Source organism: Crocodylus siamensis, chromosome 2, assembly GCF_052110815.1.
Source record: "Crocodylus siamensis isolate JL-2025a chromosome 2, ASM5211081v1, whole genome shotgun sequence".
Lineage (NCBI taxonomy): Eukaryota > Metazoa > Chordata > Crocodylia > Crocodylidae > Crocodylus > Crocodylus siamensis.
The window spans coordinates 189,858,733-189,884,701 of NC_143396.1; the positions used below are offsets into that span (position 1 = coordinate 189,858,733).

At 44.7% G+C, this 25,969-nt stretch overlaps 1 protein-coding gene across 3 annotated transcripts in view; it reads right to left on the reverse strand.

The window, feature by feature from the left end:
* The window catches only part of DENND2B (DENN domain containing 2B), a 303,230-nt gene that overhangs the window by 33,470 nt on the left and 243,791 nt on the right, over nucleotides 1-25,969 (reverse strand). For all 3 annotated transcript variants that reach the window (XM_090032660.1, XM_090032662.1, XM_090032661.1), the window contains 3 exons: nucleotides 19,002-19,079; nucleotides 14,275-14,415; nucleotides 9,034-9,182 (listed from right to left, as the gene is read on the reverse strand). In XM_090032660.1, coding sequence (XP_089888786.1) covers nucleotides 9,034-9,182; nucleotides 14,275-14,415; nucleotides 19,002-19,079 — 368 coding nt within the window. The remainder of the gene's footprint in view (nucleotides 1-9,033; nucleotides 9,183-14,274; nucleotides 14,416-19,001; nucleotides 19,080-25,969) is intronic.

The following is a 25,969-nucleotide window of genomic DNA, read 5'->3' on the forward strand; positions in this document are numbered from 1 at the left end:
TCCAGCCACAAAATATGTTCCAACCATTGTCTTAGTCCGCAATAGTGGGAAAGATAATTCTTTTCACAGCAGGAATTGGTGGTGAAATTCTCGTTTGGATTAGTCCAACCTCCTTTGTAAAACACAGTTAGATATTTGGATGAAAAACCCTAAGGCATACATATCATCATCATATGCATTCTGGCCTTAAAATACGAATCTAGTCACCCTGGTGGGCATAGTATGTAGTATTTCTAACCCTTCCTCTTCAGTGCAGTTGAGATAAAAGAAAGAAAAATAATTACTTCAAGACAAGGGGGACCATGAGCTTCTGGCTTAATGCAAGACCGAGCCTGACACTACACAGACAGGAGTTATTTGTGTTGGGGGTATGTCTCTTGTCATCTGCTTTGCCAACTGAAAAACATCCTGAATGATGATGTTCAGCTCTGGCTGGTGATCAGCCATAGCAAATACTCCCTAGAAAGCAGGTTTCTGGCATGCATTTGTTTTTCCCATGGTCAGCTTAACTAGTGTCATGTTTGTCTTGTCATTTTTGTTAGAATGGGAAAGTTAATGAAATCTTTATTACTGGCCAGCAGGCAAGTTGGCCAGTGATCACTCTTACACTGCATGTCATATCCCTTTGTTGTAACAAGAGAAAGGATGCGCAAAACATGTTTATTTATTGTTCGTCTGCTATAGAAATAAAAGCTCCCTGCCAGGTCTGGCTATCTCTTTATAAACTATTAAAATACTGTTGGGCATGAACATTAGACACGAAAATGCTATGGAACCCAGGCACTTGTGGCTGAATTAGAGAATAACTTGTACAAATGAAATCCAAAGACTTCAGGTGGTGATGAAGGAATCAGTTCCCTTGGAACTGTTCCAAGCATTAATTGGCCCCACTGCTGCACTTGGTTTTAGTTGGAATCCCAGATGCAATAATTAGCCCCACTGTTAAAAAGTTCAATCTCCCTACCAGTTTTATACAGTCATTTTCCAGGCACTGGATCTTGAGATAACTTCGTCTGCTAACTTACAGTGTTTCTCTGTGAAGCTATTGAGAATATTGTGACCTATTTGTCCCTTAACCCTTAAAATATGGCTTTCTATATAGCATTTGTCACGTCTAGTTTGGTATCTTGACTAACGTAACAGTGGATTTAGATAGGACAGACTAAGAAAAAAGTTGAAGCTCTGAACATTCCAAGTTTAATAAGGCCAAACATAAACCTATGGCACAGAGACTGGAGAAAGGACATCATTTGACAGTATTTATTTTGAGAGCCCTTGCCTCTCATAAGTGAACACACCGATTCCCTACAGTTCCATAAAGCTTTCAGAGAGATGCTTTTGGGATGACTTTTCCCAAATATTCACACTCCTATCCACAGTGTTCCTGTCTAGGTCTCATGACAACAGGGATCAGAGAAGCAGAGGGGGAGCCTCTCTCAAGTTGCTGGAACATAAGTACCATATTTTCTTGTAGACAGCATGCCTTTAAATAAGATACACATCTTGGTTAATAAAGGCTGAATGACATATAAAAGATCTTTCCTTGTATTAAATAACTGAGTAGCAGCAACTAGGGAGCTGAGCCTGCTTATTGTTCTGTCCCCTGTGGATCACATCCAGACTTCCCCCTTTTGCTTTTACCTGGTAAGCGACAGAAACTGGTTTTAGTATATAGCCTCACATATAATACACACTGCAACTTCCAGCAGCTGTTTTTGGGTGGCAAAAAAGTGCATGCTGTACACAAGAAAATACGGTATGCCTTTAGATTCAAAATATACTAGGTGCCACAAACTGCAAGTGGTGAATGTTAAAATACGCACTGCACTGCAAATTTGCAGTACACTGGCAAAATTTGCTACCGGGATTTCCCAGTAGCAAAAAAAAGCTCCAGAACAAACAGCAACACAATACACTCAAAACAAGCATGCGCTGGCATAATCAGAGCCCAAGCCATCCAGAGAAACACTGGCTGCTGGCCAAGCCTCTGTGCTGCCCCTACTGCTCCACCATGCCACCAAGCCACCAGCTAAGACTGCTGGGGCCAGCACAAGTGCTGGCCCCAGTCTCCAGCTCTCCCTGGCTGAAGAGCCAGGAGGAGCTGGGCAAGGGCAGGGGCAAGCACTAAGGCAATTTGTGCCATTGCAAGTGCATGCCCCTGCTCATCTGGCATGGCCACCATATTTACACCTATGTAACTGATTTTTATAAGCAAGGAGTAGATAAACAATATAAAGCCCTGTACTATAACAGTTGCACTTAACCTCGTTTTGCACCACTTTTGCTAGGTTTAGGCATGTCTTTGACTTTTAGTCCTAAATTACTTCAGTCCATTGGAAAATCAATCAATTTATGAAGACAAACAGTTTTAGCGATAAGGAAGAGCTAAATGGACACTTTTGGGGTGTCTTTACACGTGTTCCAGGGGTAGGAACAAGGTGCTTTGAGAATCACTCTAATTAAATCACCTGCATTGTCTCGTGTATTCAGCATCCTGCACTTCAAAAAGGCAGCCGGGCTCATTTGATGAGCTTTAATTAAAGCACCCCTGCTGCCACTGTGAAGTGTGGGGACACTGAATACATGAAACACAGAGTCTGCTGGAGAGCGCTAATTAGAACACTTCGGCAGACTTGATTAATTGAGTAATTAAAGCATGTTGGAACAGCATCCCCACACGTCTACAGGCGCCCATCAAGACTAAAACTTGACAGAGGAAGTTACAGACTAGTATCCCTAGATCTAGTAGCTTATGAAAGAATACAGACCTGATCTAAATCCCATTGCTTTTTATGGGCTTTGAATGGGACTCATATAGCATGAAATGCAGACAGGATCTTCTGACGATTCTTTGAAAGATAAGCAAACACAGCTGGGGGAAAAACTGATTTAAAAAGCGGGAGATATAACAAGGGGAAACTGATCTTCTTGAGGGTCTTCTTTCTTCTTTTGGGAAAAATCAGGGGAAGGGGGAGAGAAGAGTTGTTTTCACAAACTTAGACATGTTACCCATCCAAAAACATGCCCATGAGTTTGTTTCCTTAGTAAAATGCTTAAAGGGGAGATTTTTCCCCCTCCACTATTTACTTCTATTTATTTTCTGTTGCTGCCTCCCTATCTGTAGTAACACTCTTGTTCCTAATCCACAGAACTTGTTTTCCATCTGTTGCATACATTTTCAAAGCCTCACATGTCCCAGAGAGCTTTGCTTCTGCCAGCTTCAGAGAGAAGTACTCAGGACCATGTAGGGTATATCAAAGCCAGTGCCAGTAGGCAGAGCTCTGGGGACACAAACAGGAACTCACAGTTTTAGGGGGAGTGAAATGGGAAAAAAAGAGAGCAAGGGAGAATGTGATACCATCAGACATATCTTCTCCATTTTCCTTTCAGTGGGTATTTAAGTAATCTGGATCTTAAAATCCCCCTTCTGATAGTATTTGTGTTGGTAAAGGAAGCAAACAGCAAAAGGCCTCTCACAAGACTTGAACTGAAATTCATTTTTAAATATGAGCAAATTACTGCAGGATTTTATTGCCATTATTTGCTCAACTATAAGCAACAAAAAAAACAAACAAACCTGAAAGCAAATATGAAAAGAACTCAACATACTTCTAAAACCTGAAATGTTAGCATGCTTATTTAAACGAGTCGATCCTGTGACCTGCTTGTTAATATTCTCATTATTTCCTCACTACTGTTGGCATCGCTTGTTGCATTGAAACCTGTTCTTTTTCCAGGGCAGAAATGTAGAGGTATCATTTCTCTGCTGAGCACCAAACATACTTTGGGCACGGCGCGAATGATAAATAACAATTATGGAAGTTAAACTCATTTTTATTATGCCTGCCCTGCACAATCTGTATAGAAGTAGAAAATCCTTTCCTGTTTGGAGATGTATTAAATAGCTTCTGTGTCACGTTGTTTGAAGCTTAAACCTTCAACATTTCTTTCTAATCTAGTTTTCTGAATATATTAAAAAAAATCAAGCCTAGGTAAAATCTCTTTAGTTTCCTGCTTTGGTTCTTGGGTCCACTGTCTGGATGATGTACAAGATATTTCATATTTTTCTCCATGTTACCACTGCACTCCTTCAGCTTCAACACTGATGCTCAAAAACAAAATCCTTGTCAGACAAGAAAAAAGAGTGGGAGACATACAATTTTTAGCTCAGAGCTGGAGTGTTTCATTTTAAGACTTCATCCCATGAAAGCCTCTGTGAGTATATAATTTAAATCTAGAGGTGCACCGATACATCAGTCTGATACTGGTTTGATACCAATATAAAGAAAATTGGCTGTATCGGATATCAGCTTGATGGGGCCAATAATTTGGCTGATAAATGTCCATGCTGTGCCCAGTTGCAGTGCAGCACACAGGCAGCAAGGAGCAGAGCTAGCAGTGTGGAGAGCTGCCTTCAGTTGGTCAGTGCCTTGTGGTAGAAGGGGAGGAAGGGAAGGGGCATGGGGGGACAGATCAATGCCCTCCCGGTGAGGGAGGGAGGGAAGGGGAAGGGGCAGGGGCAGGGGCAGGGACAGGCGCTGCCCGGGTGGGGCAAGCATGGGGGAGGGAGGTTAGTGGCTCCCACCACTGCTTGCACCCTGAGACCGGGGGGGCAGGGCTACATGCTCTTCTCAGCAGGGGCTGGGCTTGGAGTGGGTGCCAGCGGCGCTGAGAGGATGCTGGATCCACCCCATATTTCACCACAGCTCAGCTCCCATTGCTATGGCTGTTAGCTGTCCAGCACAGCCCTGGATCTTCCTGGTGCGTGGGTGGAGGCAGAGCGTTGAGCCGGGGCTGCGCCAGGTGGCTGGCAGTGGCAGCGCTGGGAGCTGAGCTGCAGCAAAATTTGGGGTGGATGCTGCATCCTACAAGTGCTGCTGTTGCCTGCTCTGAGCTCAGCTCCCACTGAGAAGAGTCCCGTGCAGCCCCAGCTGCAGCCTGCCCCGCCCTGTGCAGATCTGAGGGGCACACCCCCCACCCTCCCAGGGTGCAAGCAGTGGTGGGAGCCGCCTCCCCACAACAAGCAGCGGCTCCACACGCCCCCAACCTCAGCACCACCTGCCCCTGCCCGCTCCCTCACTGTACAGGTGTTCGTCTGCTCTGCCATGTCCCTTCCCTCCCCCTTCTACTTCCACCACTGGACTTACCAGCTGCACACACCTGTATCAGAAATCAGATCAATATTGGCCAATATACCTTCTTAAATATCGGCTATTGGTATTGGCCCCAAAAATCTCTATCAGTGCACCCCTATTTAAATCCATTTCTTACTGTCCCTTTCCCAGGCCTTTGTCAAAGGACTTGTCTTATTCAAGCCACATAGCACTAGGTGCTGTGCACATGCATACACATGCACAGAATGACAGACAATCTCTGCCCCAAAGAGCTTACATTCCAAATAGTGAAGACAAACATAGGTTAGGAGGGGAAACAGAGAGAGGTGAAGTTCGCTGCACGTGGTTGCGCATCTGTTGAGTGGAAGAGTCAAGAACAGAATCCAAGTTTCCAAGCTCTAAGCCCTGGGGTTATGTCCTCCAGACCACGCTCATCTAGCTCTTTTTTCCCAGTACTTAATGGTGTTCAAAACAAAACAATCGGATAAATGTAAGTGTTTGGAAGAGGTGCAGGGACAGAACTGTGGGGGCATCAACTTCTACAACAATCAGCAATCCCCAGGATTCAATGGTTCTGTTCCTTCTCATTCAGTAAATGGGGAAGCCACACAAACTCCCAGGTCTCCTCAATCCCAAAAAGCAATATATTTAATAGATATCAAGGTCCCCAGGTAAGAGGTATGACTAAAACAATGGTCCAGAATAGACTGGAAGCTCAGATTTGCATACTGGTCAGTAATTCAAACACAGAATAGACATCATTTTAATCTAAATGTAAATCCAAATGTCACCAAGGGCTTAGACAGACATCACATTTGTATCAGTGCAGCCAGGTTTTATATTAGTGTCAACAAGGAACAGACAGACAAGATAAACTGCTGGTGTAACTTACTCAAATTTGATGTAGAATTACCCCAGGAGAAACTGGGGTAAAATATGCTGGTATAGGTTACATCCAATTCCATCCCGGGTCAGCTGTTTGTTGAATGCAAAACAGCTAATATTTGCTCTCATAGTGAGGAAGCACTGTAATCATGCCTACTGCAACCAACTACCGTGAAACAGACTCATCTGTTAGCTTCTGGAGAAATGTACATTGGTGTAAAAAGAAGTGTACATCTGCAAAACCTGACTGTTCAATACAGACCTTAATTAACTCAGTACTGAAAGCATAGCTGTATTCCAGGCCAAGTTAGCACTGGCTCTCTCAGTTTCTTCCCCCATACGTATGCTGAAGTGTTGTACCACACAGTTTTCTGGGAGAAGCATTTCAGAGAGTGAGATCGCACCCATGTTGACCTTCACAGTTTGACCGTGTCCTTCATCAGTCATCTCCCAACCACGTCAATCCCACAGGTGCTCCTGGAGGCAATGGTCTGAGTCTTCTCAGCATCTAGTAGGAGCAGACCTAACATAGGATCCCCTAGGAGCTACTTTCTGCTCTATGCACAATGCAATGAGGGAGAAGATGGGGCCCTATCATTCTTTAAGGCCACATGGAGTTTTACATGCAAGTACCAACAATACTTCTCAATGAACAGCAAAGCAAATCAGCTAGTAACAATGTAAGTAAACTTGCTGTAGAAAACTGGCAGGAAGGTCCATGAAAGGCCTTGTTTAAAAACACCTACACTGATAGCAATAATGTGCTGGACACTCTTTGAAAGATAAGTCCAAACTCTGGACTCAACAAAAATTTTTAACTGGGTTTATAAGAAATTAAATCATTCTGAATGGTCATTCAAACAAAGGATTATCAACAAGGTGAGCAATCATTCTGGTTGTCCCAGACCACAAGGAATATTGCTAAGAAAGGCAGCTTATATCCTGGAAACGGGTCCACAGCTTTAAGAAATTATCCCCTAAATGTTGTTAACTGTTACTATGCAAAGTATTTTTGCTGTTATATACACTGGTGACCACTAAGTGCAGCTATTATTCCTGGAGGCCTTTCAGAGGACAGGGCTGATAACATATTTAACAGAGTTTGTTTGTCTGGATCCATTTGTGTTTTCAACCACCCATGCAGGCCTTGAGGTCCTTTTAAGAGATTCTGGATGTTTCTGAGTGCAATAAAATATAGTCTTTGTTTTATTTACCATCTATTTATTTATTTATTAATCAGGTTATAATTAAAAATACCTTCCTTAAACTTTTAAAGATGATACTCACACCTTCAAGGTGTGGCCTGGACAGCAAGGGAGATGGCTACAGAGGAGACAGCCCTCCATTTTGCAGGGTTTGAGTGCATGCCATGTATAACACCATCTCTGAGTTTACCTTATGGGCTGTGTTTAGCAGTAACAACTGAACACTAAGCTTTTGCCAGAAACTGGTTTCACAGCTCCTGTGGGCACCTGAAAAACAAGCTTAGCAGATCTCAAGGGAAACAATAGCATGTTGCTTCCTTGTAATGTCCTTGTGTCTCAGTCAGCCAGCCATGCAGACACAGCATAGATTAGGAAGGGAGAAATGCCTGAATTTGAGTCCTATCTCTGTCATAGGCTCTCTTTATGGCCTTGTCATGCATGCCTCAGTTTCCTCTGCTTTAAAACAGGGCTGGTGACCTGCTTCATAGAGATTTTAAGAACATCAACTAATGCTTGATCTATCCTGTCAAGTGCCAGTGTCCTCTGAAAGTATTATCACTCTTATTGAAGTGTTTGCAACCCCAAAGTATTTTCTCATTTCAGCTATTATATGAATATATTCCTTAAATCTGGGCCATAAATCTTCTTAAATATATAAATGCTTTAATTCCTAAAGAATCCAATACATTATATGCCAAGGCGGCTGCTACAATGGGCCCGCCTCTGCAGTGGAGGGTTGCAACCCACCCTGCTTCCAGCTTGTAACACAGAGAAGGAATATGTTGGTGTATGATGTTGTGGCATATCCCTAGTCACATAAAATATGCCACTGATTTTGAACATCCATACAACAAGGCTTTGTTTTTAACACTCTTTGAAAGAAAGGAAACTGAATAGTACTTCACATAAAAAGAAGGAACAGATGACCCTCCTGGGATCTGAACATTTATATTTTGAGATGGCCAAGGTAATTTATAGCAAATACTTACACAGCAAATACCTGCACAGCAAAGGCTTCAGCTAACCCAGGGGCTGAAAATCCAGATATCACAGAAACTGCTTATTAGCCTACTAGCAAGGCAGTTAAGCATCTCAGAACGGTATGTGTCACCACAGAGGACATGACTGAGATCAGCTCTGCTCTTGTAAATGAAGCAGAGAAGCTGGGAGTCAGGATCACCAAACCCTACTCCAAATGTAACTAATTCGCTCTGTGACTGTTGGCAAATAATCACTGATTTTGTTGTACGTATGTTGCCAGGGGTTCAACTAGACTCAGGGCTGATATTCAGGAGTATAAAACCCCTGCAATTTCTAATGACTACAGCTGGAGCTACCAGTGCTCATATGGGCATCAGGTCTGAGATGTCTCAAACTAGGTACTGAAATTTAGTAAATGCATGAAAATGTGCACCTAGGCTCCTCCAGTGGCTCAGTTTCCCCATCTGTAAAATCAGGATATTTCCCTTCTTCCACAAGCGTAAGAAGTGTTGAGCTCTATGGAACCCATTCTCTGTGCCAAGCAGAAGGCAGATCTGAACTCTTCTAAATGCAGAAAACGCTTCCTGGTACGTAATTCCATATTACAGAAGGAATACCTAAGTCAGAGACCAGTTAAATGGTTTTCAGCTAGTAACAGAGCTGAGAATCCAATGCAGAGGCTTTGTCCACCTCCTATAAACAGCTTGCACTGAAGCCAATGTGGGTTGTTCAAACCCTGAGCTGGGAGAATCCTGACAGTTGACAATTTTGTCCATCTTTCACTTTGTATCACTAGGCAAATGCTGGCTCCAACAATATGTTATAGTTTAAGTTCTTGTACTACTTACCTGAGCTTATCTGCTATGAAGATAACACGTCGCTCCAGCAGAAGTGAAGCAAAGATCCTAATGATCTGACGTACGCTGAGGCACTTGAAAAGACACTCAAAGTCCACGTGTTCCAGGCGTGAGTCCATTGGACGCCGAAGCTCTATCACCTGAATGTATTCAACAGATTGCAAGTTAGTTTAACTGGCCGGGCTACAATAGTTTTCTACACCTCTCAGAGCACATGTTGCCTGCCCTGTTTCAAAGGATGAGAAGTGGTCGGATTTTCCCCTTTACTCTCAACTTTGCAGAGATAGACTGAAAAAGATGCAACATTCCTGAGGAACGTTACAGTCTACTCCTCCCCACCAGGTAATACTTCCTCTGCCTCCCACATAACTAGTCTCTTGGCAGTTAGTCAGTCAACATTCCCTGGAAGGAAATAATCCTACTTTATAAACACTTTATTCAACAGATGAGTAGTTCAGCTGAGTCCACAGCATGAGGCCTACACTGATCCCTAAACCCTTAAAGTGTGTCTACAGTGCTAAAAGAAGGATGTATTCTTAACTTGGGTTAACCAACCCAAGAAGCTAAGTTAGGTTTCAATAGCGCTGAAAACTGGGTCCCAACTTGGATTTGCAGGTCAAGTGCAATCCTACAGGGGCACCTGGGTTCCAAATCCCATTTACAGCCTTCGCAAAACTGCCCTAAGACTGTGGCTACCAGTTCAGGACAGTAGAGACAGAGTAGACTGGCTCTTCTGTGGCATGGTTTGTGCTCAGTGGCACTGACATTACAGCAAAAACAATGCTGTCATAACACTATTATGTACACTCAAATATTGTGATTAGATTTTTTTTTAAAGCCAGCACACGCAAACTTTACCCCACTAGAATGCTGCATATCCATTAACCTCCCACTGCTCCAATAATCCATAGGCAGCAAAGAGAAAAGAGAGTCTAGCACTATTAAGAGTTTGGTAAATGCTACAATCCCCACGTATTTCACAAAGGTGCCCACCACAAAGTGTTAAATTATTCTTCAGAATTGTGATAGGAAGTTTAAGTCACATTAATGAGCTAGGTCATTGGAAACTACTGCTATTGCTAGATTTCCAATGCAACAATGCGCTGCAAGTTACAGTAGTTTTATAAATGCCATAGGTGCTTGGCAAAGTCTTGCACTTCAGTTTGCCCTTCATTAAAATATGATGTTTGCTTCCCAATTAGCAGTTATCCATGTGTAGGCTAGAGGTGGCACAACAGAAGAATTAAGGTCTGTTCTCAATGAAGCCAGTTATAACTTAATTGGGTTGTACTGGTGAAACTAAGAGCAGAGTTAAGCCAAGTGTCTTTTTGGTCCACTAGCTGTTTTTGGTGTGCCCCTTTGTTTGCTACTGTAGCAGTATTAAAAATGGACCCACCTGAAGGAATAGGAAGGGCTTCCCTGCAAAGGGACAGAGTGAGAAGAGACAGAGTTTGTCCCCATAAGACATTGTTTGCCCTGAGGGTGAGTGAAGCTGCTTTGGAGGTAGCCTCCCTGGAAGCGGGAGGGGTGATGTACCCCAGCAGGTTGAATGAGAGACTCAGCAAAAGCCTGAGAAGAGCCCTGGCCTGGGATTGGCTGAGCGGTTTGGTTAGAAGAAGGGAACAGTTTTCAGGCAGGAGAACAAAGCGGGGAGAGAGGGGGTGAGAGACAGGCTGGAGACCAGGGAAAGGTCCATGGCTGCCCCTCTGAGAGCCTCTGGCAGAGCCCTGCAGAAGTAGCAGCGGCAAGGAAGAGTGCTGCACTGTGTCCATTCTCCCTCCCTTCCCCAAGAGAGGAGACTCCAAGCCGGGGAAGACCCTCCTGCAAGTCCCTGTGTGGCTGGGTGAGCACAGCAGGGGAGGGGGACGAAGGGCCAGGGGAAGAGGCTGGATACTGCCCTGGTTTTTTTCCTGTGAGTGAACAGGCATGGGGGAGAGGCTGCATTTGCTGGGTGCTGTGAGGCTGTGCTGGGCAGGGGAAATGGTTACAAAGTGTAACCCAGACACTGCTCCCAGCTAAGCCAGGGTTAGGGTCTGGGCAGGAATCAGCTCTCTTCCACAGACTGCAGGGGAGGAGCCACCGCCTGCTGCACCAAGACCCCTGGAGCTCGTGTGAGGGATGCCAGCACCAGGCACTGCCCCCAGATCCTGTGCAGGGGCACAGGCAGTCCTGCTCCCTGAGACACAATGCCAGGGCAGTGCACACAGAGGTCTCAGTAAACACTCTACAACTTACAGACTGTGTAGATAAGTTCTTGATGGTTTATTAATTGGCGTATCAATGTATTTATGTATTGGTTCCCTATTTATCATGGGTAATTTGCATACCTTCCCCTAGTGCAGGGGTGGGCAAAATACAGCCTGCAGGCCACATCCAGCCAGCGAGGCCATTCTATCTGGCCCATGAGGCCTGTAAAAAATTTTGAAAATTAAAATTAATGTGTCCCTGGTTCCTGTCAAAGATGACAGAAACCAGGGGCAGTAGGACCAAGGGGAAGCTCAGCAGGCTCCTGCAACAGCAGGGCCCACCCAGCCCCACCCCACCGGCTGGAAGCCCCAGCCAGGTCTTCTGGCCTCGAACCAGGGGGCTGCCCTGGCATAGGAAGCTCAGGTAAGGGGGGAGGACGGGGGAAGGGCAGGGAAGCAGCTGGTGCAGAGCATGGGGAAAAGCAGCCCCTCCCCTGCCCCACGCCCAGAGCTCCCTGCTGCAGCCACTCACAGCCCACGTGGGGCTGTCCTGAGCAAGCACAGGTAGCCACATGCAGGCTGCGAGTGGCTGCAGGGCAGAGCGCCAGCCGGGGGGGGGAGGGGCCACTTCCCCTCCCCCCCCCGTGCTCAGCACCAGCTTATAACCCGGCCCCACACTGGCTCTGGGCTTGCCCATTGGGCTTGCCCGCCTGTACCAGGGCACTACCCACAAGACACTACAGGGGGGGCAGTGGGAGTGAGTGGACATGGAAGCACAGGGCCCATGCCAGCAGGACCCAGAGCAGGGCAGCAGGGGTACAGGGCCCCGTCCGGCAGGGGCTCTATGGAACCGGGCCAGCTCCCCCCTCTCCGCACTGGTGCAGCCCAGCCCAGCTCCACAGATCCCTACCAGCCTGCACCCTGCTCTGGGCCCCACCAATGCTGGCCCTGGGACACTGGTCCCAAGATGGTGACCAGGGGGCGGGGTACTTGTCAAGGGGTGGGGCTACCCATGTGGCCCTCGACAGCTTGCCAAAACTGGGTTAGTGGCCCTCTGCCCAAAATAATTGCCCAACCCTGCCCTAGTGGAAAGTGTATCCAAAAAACATTAACCTTTAAGCCACCATGACCAGGTCATGTGGTATAACCAATGCAGTACAACAAATGTTACATGTTACCTTGTAAATAATTAAATCCTGTAAATAGTTTTATAATGGTCTGCAATGTTGTTTGATTGTAAGGGGAGGCTCTCCACTCGGGGACCCTGCAGCAGCTACTCAGGGAGCTGGGCGGGGCCACTGGCTACCAGGTACCCCAGGATTATTCAGGTAGTGTCAGCGGGTAGTGTCGCGCCCACGGTTACACTACTATCAAGGCTGGCTTTATCGCCATAGTTTTTGCTTGGGAATAATTTTGGCACTTGTGCTAAGAAGGAAGAGCCCATTTTCAGCTAGATGACCAACTGAAAAGTATGACTAAATCTTGCCCATATTCCTGATGTCAGCCATTCAGAATTCCTTATGCTTTTCCAAGGTGCTTTCCACCCTGTGAACCTGTGACCTTCAACATGTCTTCCAGGTCACTTTTATATGGAATCTTTCACACTTCTGCCCACAAGACACTACAGGACAACCTGTCTGCTGTTCTAACTCCACAGCACTCCATAGCATTATGTCATCAGATAATCTGACCCAACCTAAACAGTAACAATAGGCAGGGAATTTTACTCTAAGGACTTCACCTTCTTTTTCCTATTGCATTCAAGGGCCCAAATTGCATTTAATCAGTTACATGGGTGTAACGTTACAGGAAATTATAGGAGAGACCTCAAGAACCAAGAGTGTAATTTGCTGCACTGAGCAACCCACTAGTAAAAAAAAAAAAAAAAAAAAAAAGCAGGGGGAACCCATAAAACCACCACATTTTTAACCATGGCACAAATACTGCCATTCTGCAGTAACCCATGTAACAATGTTAAGTTTCTATCTAGCTGAATTATATCTTTTGCCTGTTTAACAGAGTCTGTAATAAAATATAATTATACTTATTTTATACAGATACATTATGCTTTTATATATAGAAATACACTCATATGTACTGTAAATTCTGGATCATTTATATCTGGATGGGTTACAACCTCTTAGTTCACAGGGAGCTGCTGAATTAAGAAAGAGCCGCTGAGTTGTTTGCTGTGGTTTTTACTTCAAAAGGTCAAACTTCCCGACTCAGCTGAAGCAGAGCAGCAGTCTCACAAAGCCAAAGCCAATCACAGAAGCAGCACCCTTGGAAATAAAAGCACCAGCAAACAGCTGGAGCACATCCGTGGTCCTGTGCTCCAGTTGTTTGCTGTGGCTCTTCATGTCCCCAGATACTTCACAGATCCCCATATTCCCTGACAAGGAGGATGCGGGGAGAAGAAACTTAACTTTGTGAAGTATCTAGGTTCTAATGTACACACACAGACATACACATGTGCATACCTCACTCTAAAAATCCACAAGACTTTTTATATGGCTCACTCTTCCATATACAAGCTATTGTACTGAGAGGCAAACAAATGGCTATCTACTTTGGAACAGCGATGCTTCAAAATTATCCCCAAGTGCTGTTGGTAGCATCTTCAGCCTTTAGCCATAATCCTGCAACAATGAAGCTTGTAATAATTTGTCGTTCCTGAACGGGTGGGGAAGATGGACTTCTAGCTTGTTAACACCATGACAGAGCTTGGCCACACCAAGAGAATGGCTACGCCACTGCTCTTCAGTTAACAGTGTGAGGCCCTGAAGTCTGTGGAAAATAATTTGAACTTCATAAGGAATTACAAACACATCTCCACAACTCAACTCTTCACAGATCTGGTTCTTAATAATCAGAGGGACTCATCGTTAAGAATAAAAATGCTGGTCTTTAACTAGATCCATCCCCCACAGCCTGCACTACCGTTATTTCATGATTCGCCACATTTATTTCTTTGACTGCTTCTTATAATTATTTGTGAGATGAGAGAATTGGTTTCAATTTTCATGTCTGTCATTCTTTTTTTTACCTCATTTCCAGCTCCAGGCAGAAAAGTCTTGACTTTGATGGTCTTTCCAGGTGCAGGAAAAGGAGATTCCATCAGACTCCTCATAAATGGATAAACCAGGGCAGCAGATATACCCCTTCTCCTTTCAACCTCATCCAAGATCTGATCCATCACAGAGAAAACATGTCAGTGTAATAAAAACAACATACACTTCTGAAGCAACTTCTGCCCCAAAGAGCCCCAAATATGTGCCAGAGCAGAAACTGAATTCTTCCTTCACAGACCACTGAAAATCACAGCCCCTGACCTGTAGAAAGTGATAAAGTGCATTCTGTGCACTCCACACTTTACGGCACTGTTTAACAAAGGATAAAGTACTGTCTGAAACGTAAGGGCAGAATGCAACTACTAGAGCTGGAATTTGAGCAGGACCCCAGGGATATTCTGTTTTCTCTTAGGAAAAGTGAAACAGGATTCAGTAATCACAGCAGGTCAGAACTTCAGTTTTACATCTGAGGTGAACTGTAAAACTGGGAATACAAAGCTTCCTGAGGTATGATGCTTGGTGTAGACACTAGTTGATGTCCATGCTGGTTAGGAGTGAGGAAAGGCAGAAACTCTGACCAACACACCTTAGGTATAGATGCAGTGACACCAGCAACATTTTTACTTTCTTAGTTCACTAAAAAGGACGGGGAGAATCTGAACAAATAAGAATGCAGCTTTGCTGCATCCATACGAGGACTGCTTTGCCAGCATAGCATTCAAGCATAGCTATACTGGCAAAATGCTCTAATCATGGATCTGGCCCTGGAAATAAAAATCGCTTTGCAATCACCATGTTGAAACTAGAGCCCATCCAGAGTGATTTTGTGAAACAAGCCCTACTGTTTTCACTGGGTGTCTGCATTAAGGTAATTTTCCATGATACAGAACAGGTAATCCTGTCTTATAGCAAGCAGATGGAACTCCTTAAAGATTCAGAGGATTATTATATTTTCCCCCTTCTCCTTTTGGTTGCATGAGCCAACATAAATTAGGCCACAGCTAAGCTTTCCCACAGTAGATAGAATATGTGGATGATAAGCCTAAAGAAGGGGGAAAGTATGTTTCAAAAGCAGTTAGTGGTCTGACCTGGAAGACTGATTATTTAACCACCACTCAAGAGCAAAAGGCCATGCAATAACTAGTGAGTCTCAGCCAGGCTGCTTCCCTTGTTTCTGTTGGAAAGGCTTTTCATTGAAAGAGGACTTAACTACAAGGAGACTTGAATACAAGCTGGTGAGTTACAATAACAAATAAAACCAATGGACTAACTGGAGTGTAGCCTCCTCTTCCTCTTTACAATATAGTAAAGGTCTGATTCTAATAAATGGCCAAGCACTTCCACCTCCAACTGAAGGCAAGGAGTGTGTCAGATGCTCATATAGGTTTACATTAATTTCACTATTACTGCAGCTTGGTGGGCCATAACCTCTCATGCCAATATAAGAAAGCCCTTTACCAAGGGCCAGCCCGGTTACTAAAAAGTGTCGATGAGATAATATTCCCCCATTCCTTAATATCTCCAGTGTAAGCTCTTGTGTTGCTGCCAAACTTATCTCCTTTCTCTTGGGTATTGTGTGATGCTTTACATTTATACTTCACAGCTAATGTTAGCAATCACATGCGTTTAAGTTAGATAAAAACAAACTGAATGCCCTTTGGGGAAAAGGACTGTGTTGTCTTATGTTTCTGTACAGCTTAATGCAACAGAACCCCAATCCTGATGGCCTTTGTCGTACTGGTAATTAAGTATATTACTGTTTTTTTATAAGGCAAATGTCTATTTCCCTCATGAGTCCAATTATGGGGAGAAATAGCTGCTGAAACCAAGACCAAATGCACCAGCTGAATTTGGAAAAAAGGAAGTCTGTGCTTCTGGATTCTGCCCTGGACATTAAATGTCACAGTATTCACTGAAGAGAAAAAGGACTCCAAGGAGAATAAGAACAATGTGGAAAATCAAAAATAAGATGCTAAGATATCTAAAATAAAGGATTCTTTCCGCTTCTGTGTTCAATAATGTCCAAGGCTGAAGATCTCAGCAGTCTCCCCCTCGTCACATTTTTATACAGAGACAACAGCTCCTTGTTTTGTCTACCTCTGCAAAGTGCATCACACCGATCGCTTTCCTCTTTGCTGTCAGTTTTACCATTTGGGCCATTTTTTCTTGTACAAACCAAGACAAAGAGATGTTCTGGCCTCTTAAGAAACTTCACTTCCATCTTAACAAACTCTGTTGCAGATTGGTATCATGTGGATTCAACTCTTCTTTTTTCATGTGAGAGCCTTTCTGCAAATGCTGAATATTTAGCATGTGCTTAAGAGCTTTGTCAAATCAGGGCTATAGTACTCTCAGTTCTCCCTAGTGTCAGGAGTTCGGGAGCTCAGTTCTTGCAAGAGTCGATCAGCACCTGATGGATCTGCTCTCTGCAATCTTCAGTTAAGGCTTTCGTATGACCCAGTTCCAATAATCATGCTGGTTCAGGGATAAAAGCAGCTCTACTATACTCCTAACAGTGGACTCAGCCTATCTCTTTGAGGACTATCAACTTGAGGTTTGAGCTGAACAACCTAACATCACCAGTGTTATCCCAATCACTTTCTGTGACCACCAGGGAAGCCAGTGGAATTACACCAGTTAGTGGGGCAAGTGAGAAAAGAATCAGGCTGAGGAACAGGAAACTGATAGTTCAGCTGCAGTTTTTAGCCAGCTACTAACTGATGCATACATAATGATACACAAGTACCAGCTTTCTCCAAAAATGGACTTCTTGCCATATCTAAAATCATAGGGTTGCAAGGCCAAGCACCTTTGCAACATGCATACATGCAGACTAGGTTGCAAGTAGGTACACACAACTTTTTGCAATTTTCTGGCCTATCGCTGTTTTTTCTGGCATGGGCTTTCCTTGCACACACTTCAGGCCTTCAGCATAACTGATATTCTTGGCTACTGTCCTGGAACCAAGGTAGTTACATTCGCAATTTTGTATGATCTGCTTCAGCCTTTCCCCCCAGCAAAAATCTCAGCGAATGAGGACGTTATCAATGTTAGGTAGCAACATCAAAGAGAAAGAGGAACTTGAAGATATCTGCCCATCTCTCATTAGCTTTCCAGACCTTCTTGAGAGCTATATATCCTCTTATCCCAGCATGATGCTCCTTCACTTGCACATATTTTTATTCTGATGAAAATTATATCTAAAAACTGTTTTAACAAACATTGAATTTCAGGACTTACCTATTACAAGCAGAACTGAAATTAACTGTTAAATTGTGTTTTCTTAAATTCTGACTCGCATGAATCAGTTTTTATTCAAAACCTGAAAACATGCTTCTATGGGACATGTCAGATTGTTTTATGTATAAGCAGCATTTTTCCCTGTGAAAAGGTCTACAGTTAAGATGCACTGAGTACAAAAAAGGTATGCAACAAAAAATAATTGAAATTGTTATGAAAAAAAGAGTGAACCAACATTCAATCTCATTAATATTAGAAACTTTTTTCCCCACAACTGTATTCTTTTTTTTTGTTTGTTTTTTGTTTTTTGTTATTAGCAAGGATGTCTTATGCACTGGAAAATATTCTGTGTGAGGATTAGGTTCAGTGAACAATGTAAGATATTGTGATATTATTGCAAAAATTAACCTCTCATGCTCCAAATTTCTCAGTTGAAAAAAGAAGAAAAAATGGTTAGGAGCACCATGAAATTTCCTTATTTCTGGATGTCAAATCGAAAAGTCTCTCTTAAAAGAAGACATCATTTACATAGCACATTATCTCAAAGATATGAAAAGTCACAATCATAATGTACTAACCAGGGTAAAGGGGAGGTGGAAGAGAATGAAAGCCACTCAAAGCCAGAACTATCATTGTCCTCTGAAAATTGCAGTAAAATCCTGCCTGGTGTAACTGTATTGCAGTAAAATACTTCCTGAAATTATGCAGGACATTCCATCAGAGGCAGTAAGTTGGCAGCAGAAGGGATCGTTTAAATTCAAATCAATCAAGAAAAATATTTTAATGTTTTGCTATATTTGATCATATGTTTGTCTTCTATAAAAATAATGTTTGTGATGGTGGAATTGACTCCCAGTCACCTGTTTCTCTGGCTCCCAAGTACCTCAACCCTGCTTCAGGATTTAATCAGACAATAAGCTGTTTATTGTCTGACAATTCCTGCATCAAGTTATTCTTTAAGTACACTAGATTATCATATGATGTAACTTTGGAGTCACTAACGTGGGTTTTAATTAAATAATCATCATTAACACTTTCTTAATGTCTTGACATGAAAATTTCCAATGGAATAGGATACATAGAATCTACTAAGTGAATAATTTTGATTCTTAACCTCATTACTCTACGGGGGTTTTGGAGTAAAAGTGGTACTGGCCCATCATTTAAACCTAAATGCCAAGAATTACAGCTCAACAGAGAATGGTTTTAGAAAACAATGGGGAAAAAAAACCTCAGGCAGCCAATTCATACAGACACCCAGATGTTTTTCAAATCGAAATTTGCTTCAGACACAGAAGCAATAATACATTCTTTGATGATCCCAATAACAGAGACAAAATATCCAAAACAACAATTGTAACATATCATGATTGTCCATCCAGTTAAGTCATTCTCATTTGGTTCATTAATATGGATTTTTCTCAGTGTATAACCAGTGCACTATTGAAAAGAAAAATCTTACCTTAGAAAATAAATCAAAGCAACCCAGTCGGCTGATGACACAATATACTTCAGGTAGGCGTGGACCTTTTCCACTTGGCTGATAACAATGAAACAGAGATTGAAATTACATATTAATTTTGAGCCATAAGGAAATATACTTATATCTCTAATCAGAGACTTGGCCAGTGAGCCACATCTTTTGCAATCCATTTCTCCACCAAAGCAGTTACTCTTGGAAAGCCATCATATTCCTTCCATAAAGCAGGAAACTAAAAGACAAAGAGCGCATATCCACTTTGGAAATCATCGTGCAGCAGAGCTGTTCTCCAACATCGCTCCAACTCATGACCATAAAGCACATTTAACAGTGGCTGTAATTCATGTCTTGACAGTCCTGGTTCTTTAGTCCCTGCATGGAAGTATGGACACTGGGACTTGCATGGGAGCTACCTGTGAGAAGGGGGAGGATAGGAAGGTGCTGGCAGGTCTATGGCAATATTGGTTCTTCATCTATGTCTAAATATTCAAAGGCTATTTAACTCAGAACTGGCATATTCAAAGAACAAAGCAGCAAGAATCTGCCAGGATTTGGCTGCTATTTCTACCAGATTAATTGGACGCTACTTATTTGCAGGTGAGATCAGTAGGATAACTGAAGGCAGTTGAGTGTGGCACCAGCCCTGGGTACTGAATTACAGAGGGCACCTCCACATACTTTCTGTCATCTCTGCCCAGGGTGCCAACATTGCTAGTTATGTCTCTGGGTGCAAGACATCTGTAATTCTTGTAACAGTTTAGATTATTCAACTATAAATCAAGTATAAATCACACAAGAATAGAAACAGCCATCTAGGCATTGGAATATACATTTCCCTCAAGAATAACCTCTACATACTTATACACACAGGGTCAAACACTTGCAGCTTCATTTTGACTTTGTTCTGTATATCCCCCACATGCAGTGCTAAATCAAAGCATGTATCTACACACTCAAGGGAACCTAGATCTCTATTACTCAGCAGGAACATTTGTATACAAAAGGAATACAATGCCTCCAGGACCTACCTGACTATAAAGGGGAGAAGGAACCTGTTTTCCAAAAACCTGAGGAGGTGGCATTTCCAAAAGGTCTCATTATTTACCTAGTTAAGCACTGACTGAGGCACTTATACAGATGCAGCTTCACACTCTGTATGCTGCCGTTCAGCAATCAAAATGGCACAGACTTCCTATGGGGCTATCAATCCAGGGACAGGTTTTGCTGATGTCAGGGACTAAGATTTCTTAAAGAAAGTAAGAGTTTCCCTTTTCACGCTTGCATACCCATCTCTAAGGTCAAAATTCTTGGCTGAACAAAACAGTATAACTGTTTAAATATATTTTACCTGGAAAAAAGAATGAGGACCATTTTCACTGACAGCAGATATTGGTCAGTCCCACAGATTACTTTTGGCCCTGGTTCACGCAAGGCTTTAAACACACAATTAACTTTAAGATTTCATAGATTTCATAGACATTAGGGCTGGAAAGGACCTCGGAAGATCTTCGAGTCCAGCCCCCTACCCAAGGGGCAGGAAGTCAGCTGGGGTCATAGGATCCCAGCAAGATAAGCATCAAATTTACTCTTGAAGGTGTTCAACGTAGGTGCGTGAACCACCTCCAATGACAAGCTGTTCCAGACCTTGGGGGCTTGGACAGTAAAGAAAGTCTTCCTTATGTCCAGCCTGAAATGGTCTTGCAGTAGTTTATAACCGTTCAACTTCGTCATCCCTTGGGACGCTTTGGTGAACAAACGTTCCCCCAGATACTACTGGTGGTCACCCCAATAAACTTATAGGTGGCCATCAAATCACCCCTGAGCCTGCGCTTTTCCAGGCTAAAAAGTCCCATAGCTCTCAGCCTGTCATTGTAAGGTCTGTTTTCCTGACCTCTGATCATGCACACGCACCTCTGATCATGCTCTTCTCTGGACTCTCTCAAGCTTCTCCACATCCTTTTTGAATTGTGGAGCCCAAAACTGGACGCAGCACTCCAGCTGCGGCCTCACCAAGTCCAAATACAAGGGGAGAACAACGTCCCGGGATTTGCTTGAGAAGCATCTATGGATGCAAGCCAGCGTTTTGGTCGCTTTACCAGCCTGTAGCAGGGCACTAAGGTGCCTGTTACTGACAACAGTAAAATGGGCTCAGCTGCCAGTCACCAGGGCAGCACAGGTGTGGGTTGCTGAGACAACCAGTCTGGTCAGCTGACCGGAAGGGGGCAGGGCCTGGCCTATATAAACAGCAAGGCTGAGGCCAGAGTCAGTTCCCCTCTGGCAATAGAGGAGCTCTGTTGGAGCAAGCAGGGCAAATCATAGCAGAGAAGCCTGATGGCCTGAGCAGCATCTGTCTGCATGAGGGTACTGGGTGGAGGAAACCCTAGTAGGGATATGAATGAAGGATAGCCAGTTTGGCTGGGAATTACCAGAGGACCGGGCGAGGCTGTAGGGGTTGGAGGAGACCGCATGGGAGCTTCCCAGTAGTGGGGGGGGTTCCTGGCGCCGGAGAGGGCGCTGCGTTTTGGGGTGTCCCAACCCCGGCCCCAGTGTGGGCAGCATCAGCAGGAGCCCAGTGTGGGCACAGGCAAGAAGCCCCAGTGGGGCGTAGGACCCGAAAAGAAGGTCTGGGGGCCAGGTAAGGCCGAGGCCGCCTGAGCCCCGATTGCGGGAGTCGCGAAGCAAGGCTCCAGTGCGGGTGAGAGTCGCGAAGCAAGGCCCCAGTGCGGGCGATGGTATACAGGCAAGGCCCCAGTGCAGGCGATAGTATAAGGGCAAGCCCAGGGAGGGTGATGGTATAAAAGGCAAGGCCCCGGTGCAGGCTGTGAGAGCCGCGGGGAGACATCAAGAGGCACCCATGAGGGTACAGGCAGGCAACTAGACAGAGCCCCAGTACATCGAGGCACCGTGCCAAAGAGGGTAAGAAGGCAGCCTCCTTTTAACGATATTTACCAGCAAGACGTGGCGGGCGAGATAAAGAGGGTGCATTTACACCTGATTTGGCGCGGTAGGTAGGGGCACTAGGAGAGTTCACGGCACCCCTAGGTTGCCCTGCCACATAGCAGCAGCATCGCATTGCAGGCTCATGTTCACCTTGTGGTCAATGATGACCCCCAAGTCTCTTTCTTCTGTAGTGCTAACCAGTGTAGCACTGCTGAGCCTATAAGGATGCTGCAGGTTTTTCCTCCCAAGGTGGAGAACCTTGCATTTTTCGGTGTTAAACACCATCAGGTTCCCATCCGCCCATTTGCTGAGCCTGTCCAGGTCAGCCTGGATCACTCGCCTGTCTTCTGGTGTGGACGCTTTTCCCCAAAGTTTGGTGTCATCAGCAAATTTGGCCAGTCTGCCTCTGACTCCAATGTCCACATCATTAATGAAGATGTTGAACAATATGGGTCCAAGGACAGAGCCTTGAGGGACCCCACTGGTCACAGGGAACCATGACGACTGACTTCTGTCAATTACTACCCTCTGGGTCCGACCACAGAGCCAATTTCCCAGCCAGTAAATCGTGGTGGACCCAAGGCCACAATTGGCCAGTTTGGCCAAGAGGTGATCATGGGATACCAGATGGAAGGCTTTTTTGAAGTCAAGATATACGACATCAATCTCTTGTCTCTTGTCCAGGTGATAGGTCACCTTGTCGTAGAAGGAAATGAGATTGGTCAAGCAAGACCTACATGCAACAAACCCATGCTATCCCTTAGGATGTCGGTGTCGGCAAGTCCATTAAGGATGGCCTCTTTAATAAACTTTTCTAAGATCTTCCTTGGGATAGAAGCCAGGCTGATGGGCCTATAGTTTGCTGGATCCACTTTCCTCCCTTTCGTGAAGATAGGCACCACATTGGCCTTCTTCCAGTCTTCAGGCACTACACCACGAGCACCAGGAGTTTTCAAAGATCTGTGCCAGAGGCTGGGCTATGATGCTAGCCAGCTCCTTGAGTACCCTGGGGTGTAGATTGTCAGGGCCAGCTGACTTGAAGGTGTCCAGCCTCTCAAGATGTTCCTTCACCAGGTCAGCATTGATGGAGGGCAGGGGATCTCCCCCACCCGGACCTCCCTGTCCCATAGTGGGCATGGGCGTCCCATGGGACTGATGAAAGACCAACGCAAAGTACCCATTTAATAGGTTGGCTTTTTCCTCGGTGTCAGTTGTCCCTGGTTCAGCAGGGGTCCAATGTTGCCCTTGCTTTTCCTCCAGCTCCCCACATATCTGAAAAAGGACTTTTTATAGTCTCGAAGCTATTTGGAGTTCAGTTGCAGCCCTGGCTTTCCTGTTTTGCTCCCTGCAGGACCGGACCAGTACAGAATATTCCTCCATGGAAGTGAATCCTATCCTCCATCCTTTGTAGGCCTTTCTTTTTAGCCTTAGGAGGTCTGCTAGATCCCTAGAGAGCCAGGGTGGGTGCTGTGCCCTCTCGCTGCCTTTCTTCCGAGACAGAATAAAATTAACTTGTGCATTGAGGATTGCTCCCTTGAGGCGCAACCACTGTTCCTGAACTCCCCTCCCCCTGGGGTCATGGTCCCTTAGGACCTCACTGATGAGCCTCCTAAGCTTGTCAAAGTCGGCTTTTCTCAAGTCAAGGACTTCTGTGTTGCTGACTGACTTGCCAGCTTTATGGCAGATGGTGAAGGTGATCAGCTAATGGTCGCCGTCACCCAGCTTCCCACTGACCACTAGGTCACCAATTAGGTCATCCCCAGTAGCCAGTACCAAGTCGAGCAGTGCTTTACCTCTTGTTGGCCCGTAGTCTTCTTGAGTCAGGTAGAGGTCATCCACGCATGATAGGAAGCTTTGCAACCACTCGGATTTTGCTGAGTTATCCTCCCATGAGAAGTCTGGGTAACTGAAATCCCCCATGACAACCATGATCCTGGAGCATGCGGCCTCAGCCAGTTCCCAGGCAAACTCCTGGTCAAGCTCTTGACTTTGGGTGGGAGGTCTGTAGTAAACTCCCACCATTGTGTCTCCAGTGCCGTGTTCGCCACAGATTTTAACCCCGAGGGTCTCCAGTCCTCCACCCTGGTTGCCAACATCAGCTTGCAGGGATGTGTAACTTTCCTTAACATAGAGAGCTACACCCCCACCCCTTTTATCTACTCAATCCCTCCTGTACAGGGTATAGCCATCTATACCCATGGTCCAGTCATGGGTGGAGTCCCACCAGGTCTCTGTTATTCCTATGACGTCGTAATTATTTGTGTTAAGCAGGAGGACAATTTTCTCCTGCTTACTACCCAAGCTCCTGGCATTTGTGTACAGGCAGGAAAGTGTCCCCTTGGGGGCTCTTGCCTTGCCCACAGATTGTACCAGGGCTGGGGTAGGGGTGGGCTCCCTTAGCCTTGGCTTGCTGGCTTTGCAAGGGTTGCTCAGCAGGCCAGCAGTGGTGGTAGTCCCCCCATCCCCCAGTGGACTTAGCTTAAAGCCCAGTGGAGCAGGTCAGCCAGTCTGGCTGAGAAGAGCTTCCTCCCCAGAGGAGAGAGGTGGTGCAGATTGGGCCTATAGGTTTTACTAAATCAGAGGCCTTTGGGAACTAGGGATTTTATCCAAAGTCCAAAAGACACAAGATACAGTGACTGACTTCAGCTGGCTTTGCAGCACTCCCCAATGTACAGAACCTCTAAAAGGTGCAGAGTCTCATGGCCCCATTCTCTGAACTCAAGCCAGGTTGCTCTTTCAAGAGGCTAGTTGGCATAAGGCGATTCTAAGTTATAATATAGGAAGTTTCTCAAAGCTGTCATCCTTGCAGGAATTCCTGCCTCAGCCATCTAGAAATGATAAAGTACCGAGGCAGCAAGTTGCTAAAAGCATGCTCCCAAATCCCCAGCATTAAAGAGCCTGGCATAGGGCCCTAAACCAGGTTCTTGGTTGCCTTTCACCATATAGGGTGACTTGTGCTTGTGGAAAATGAATTTAAAGCTGGGTGGTATCATTTTGTACCTACTTTGTATATCTGCAAATCTTCACACAAGATACATGACAGCAAGAAAATCAAGCCTAGTATTAACAGTACCATAAAGCAGCGTGCAGTCATGCAAACATAAAACAATAAAGCTGGAAGGGACCTTCAAAAGGTCATGTAGTCTGAACCCCGGCTCAAGGCAGAATCATCCTTATCTAAACAATTCCAGACAAATGGTTGCCTAACATCATTTCCAGCTGCTTTCTGGTCACTTTTATATTTAATCAAAGCAGCTGATGATCTTTCTCCCAATAACATTAAAAGTTGGTGGTATTTTTTTGCCAGTGCCTCATCATCAGACTTTGATGGTGATGTAATGGCCTCCCCAAAGCATGTCTGTCATACACAGAGCTCAATCAGAGGAAACTGAAGGATGGCTAGGCTTTTATAATTTAAGAACTGCAACTGCTACTGGGCTAATCAGCAGGTGCCTCTGCTGTTATAACAGCCATGAAGAAACGCTGCTACTAAATGAATACAGATGAATCTATTTCTGGATCAAAACCTGCTCAGTACACGTCACATCTCTGAAAAAGCAGAACCCTTTTTTGTCCATATTAGGTATAAAACCTTTTCTAAAGGCATTGAACGATTATATCAAGCATGTGGGATTTTGGTTAAAATCATTGTGTCAAATCTGCAAGAATGTCGAAGCCATGCCAGGAGTCTTGGACAGCAACCAACCAAGAGCTGTCTTACCGAGCGCCAGTAAAAACATCACATTCCTAGGTCATCTATAAGACCAGAAACAATAACTGCTCTGAGTTTAGTTGAAGGCCTTGCCTTATGAAATATTATTCCCTTCAAACATCTGAAAGTTTACATGTCTCTGATTTTATGAGCGCTGGGCATCTTCACTGCTCACATCCATCATATATGATGCCCTTTTACTTTAGAGATTTCTCATTGCAAATAGCAGAGCCTCCCTGGCGCATACAAATCATCATGAAGAGCCAAGGAGCAAATGTCTCAAGGCTGGAGATGCTCC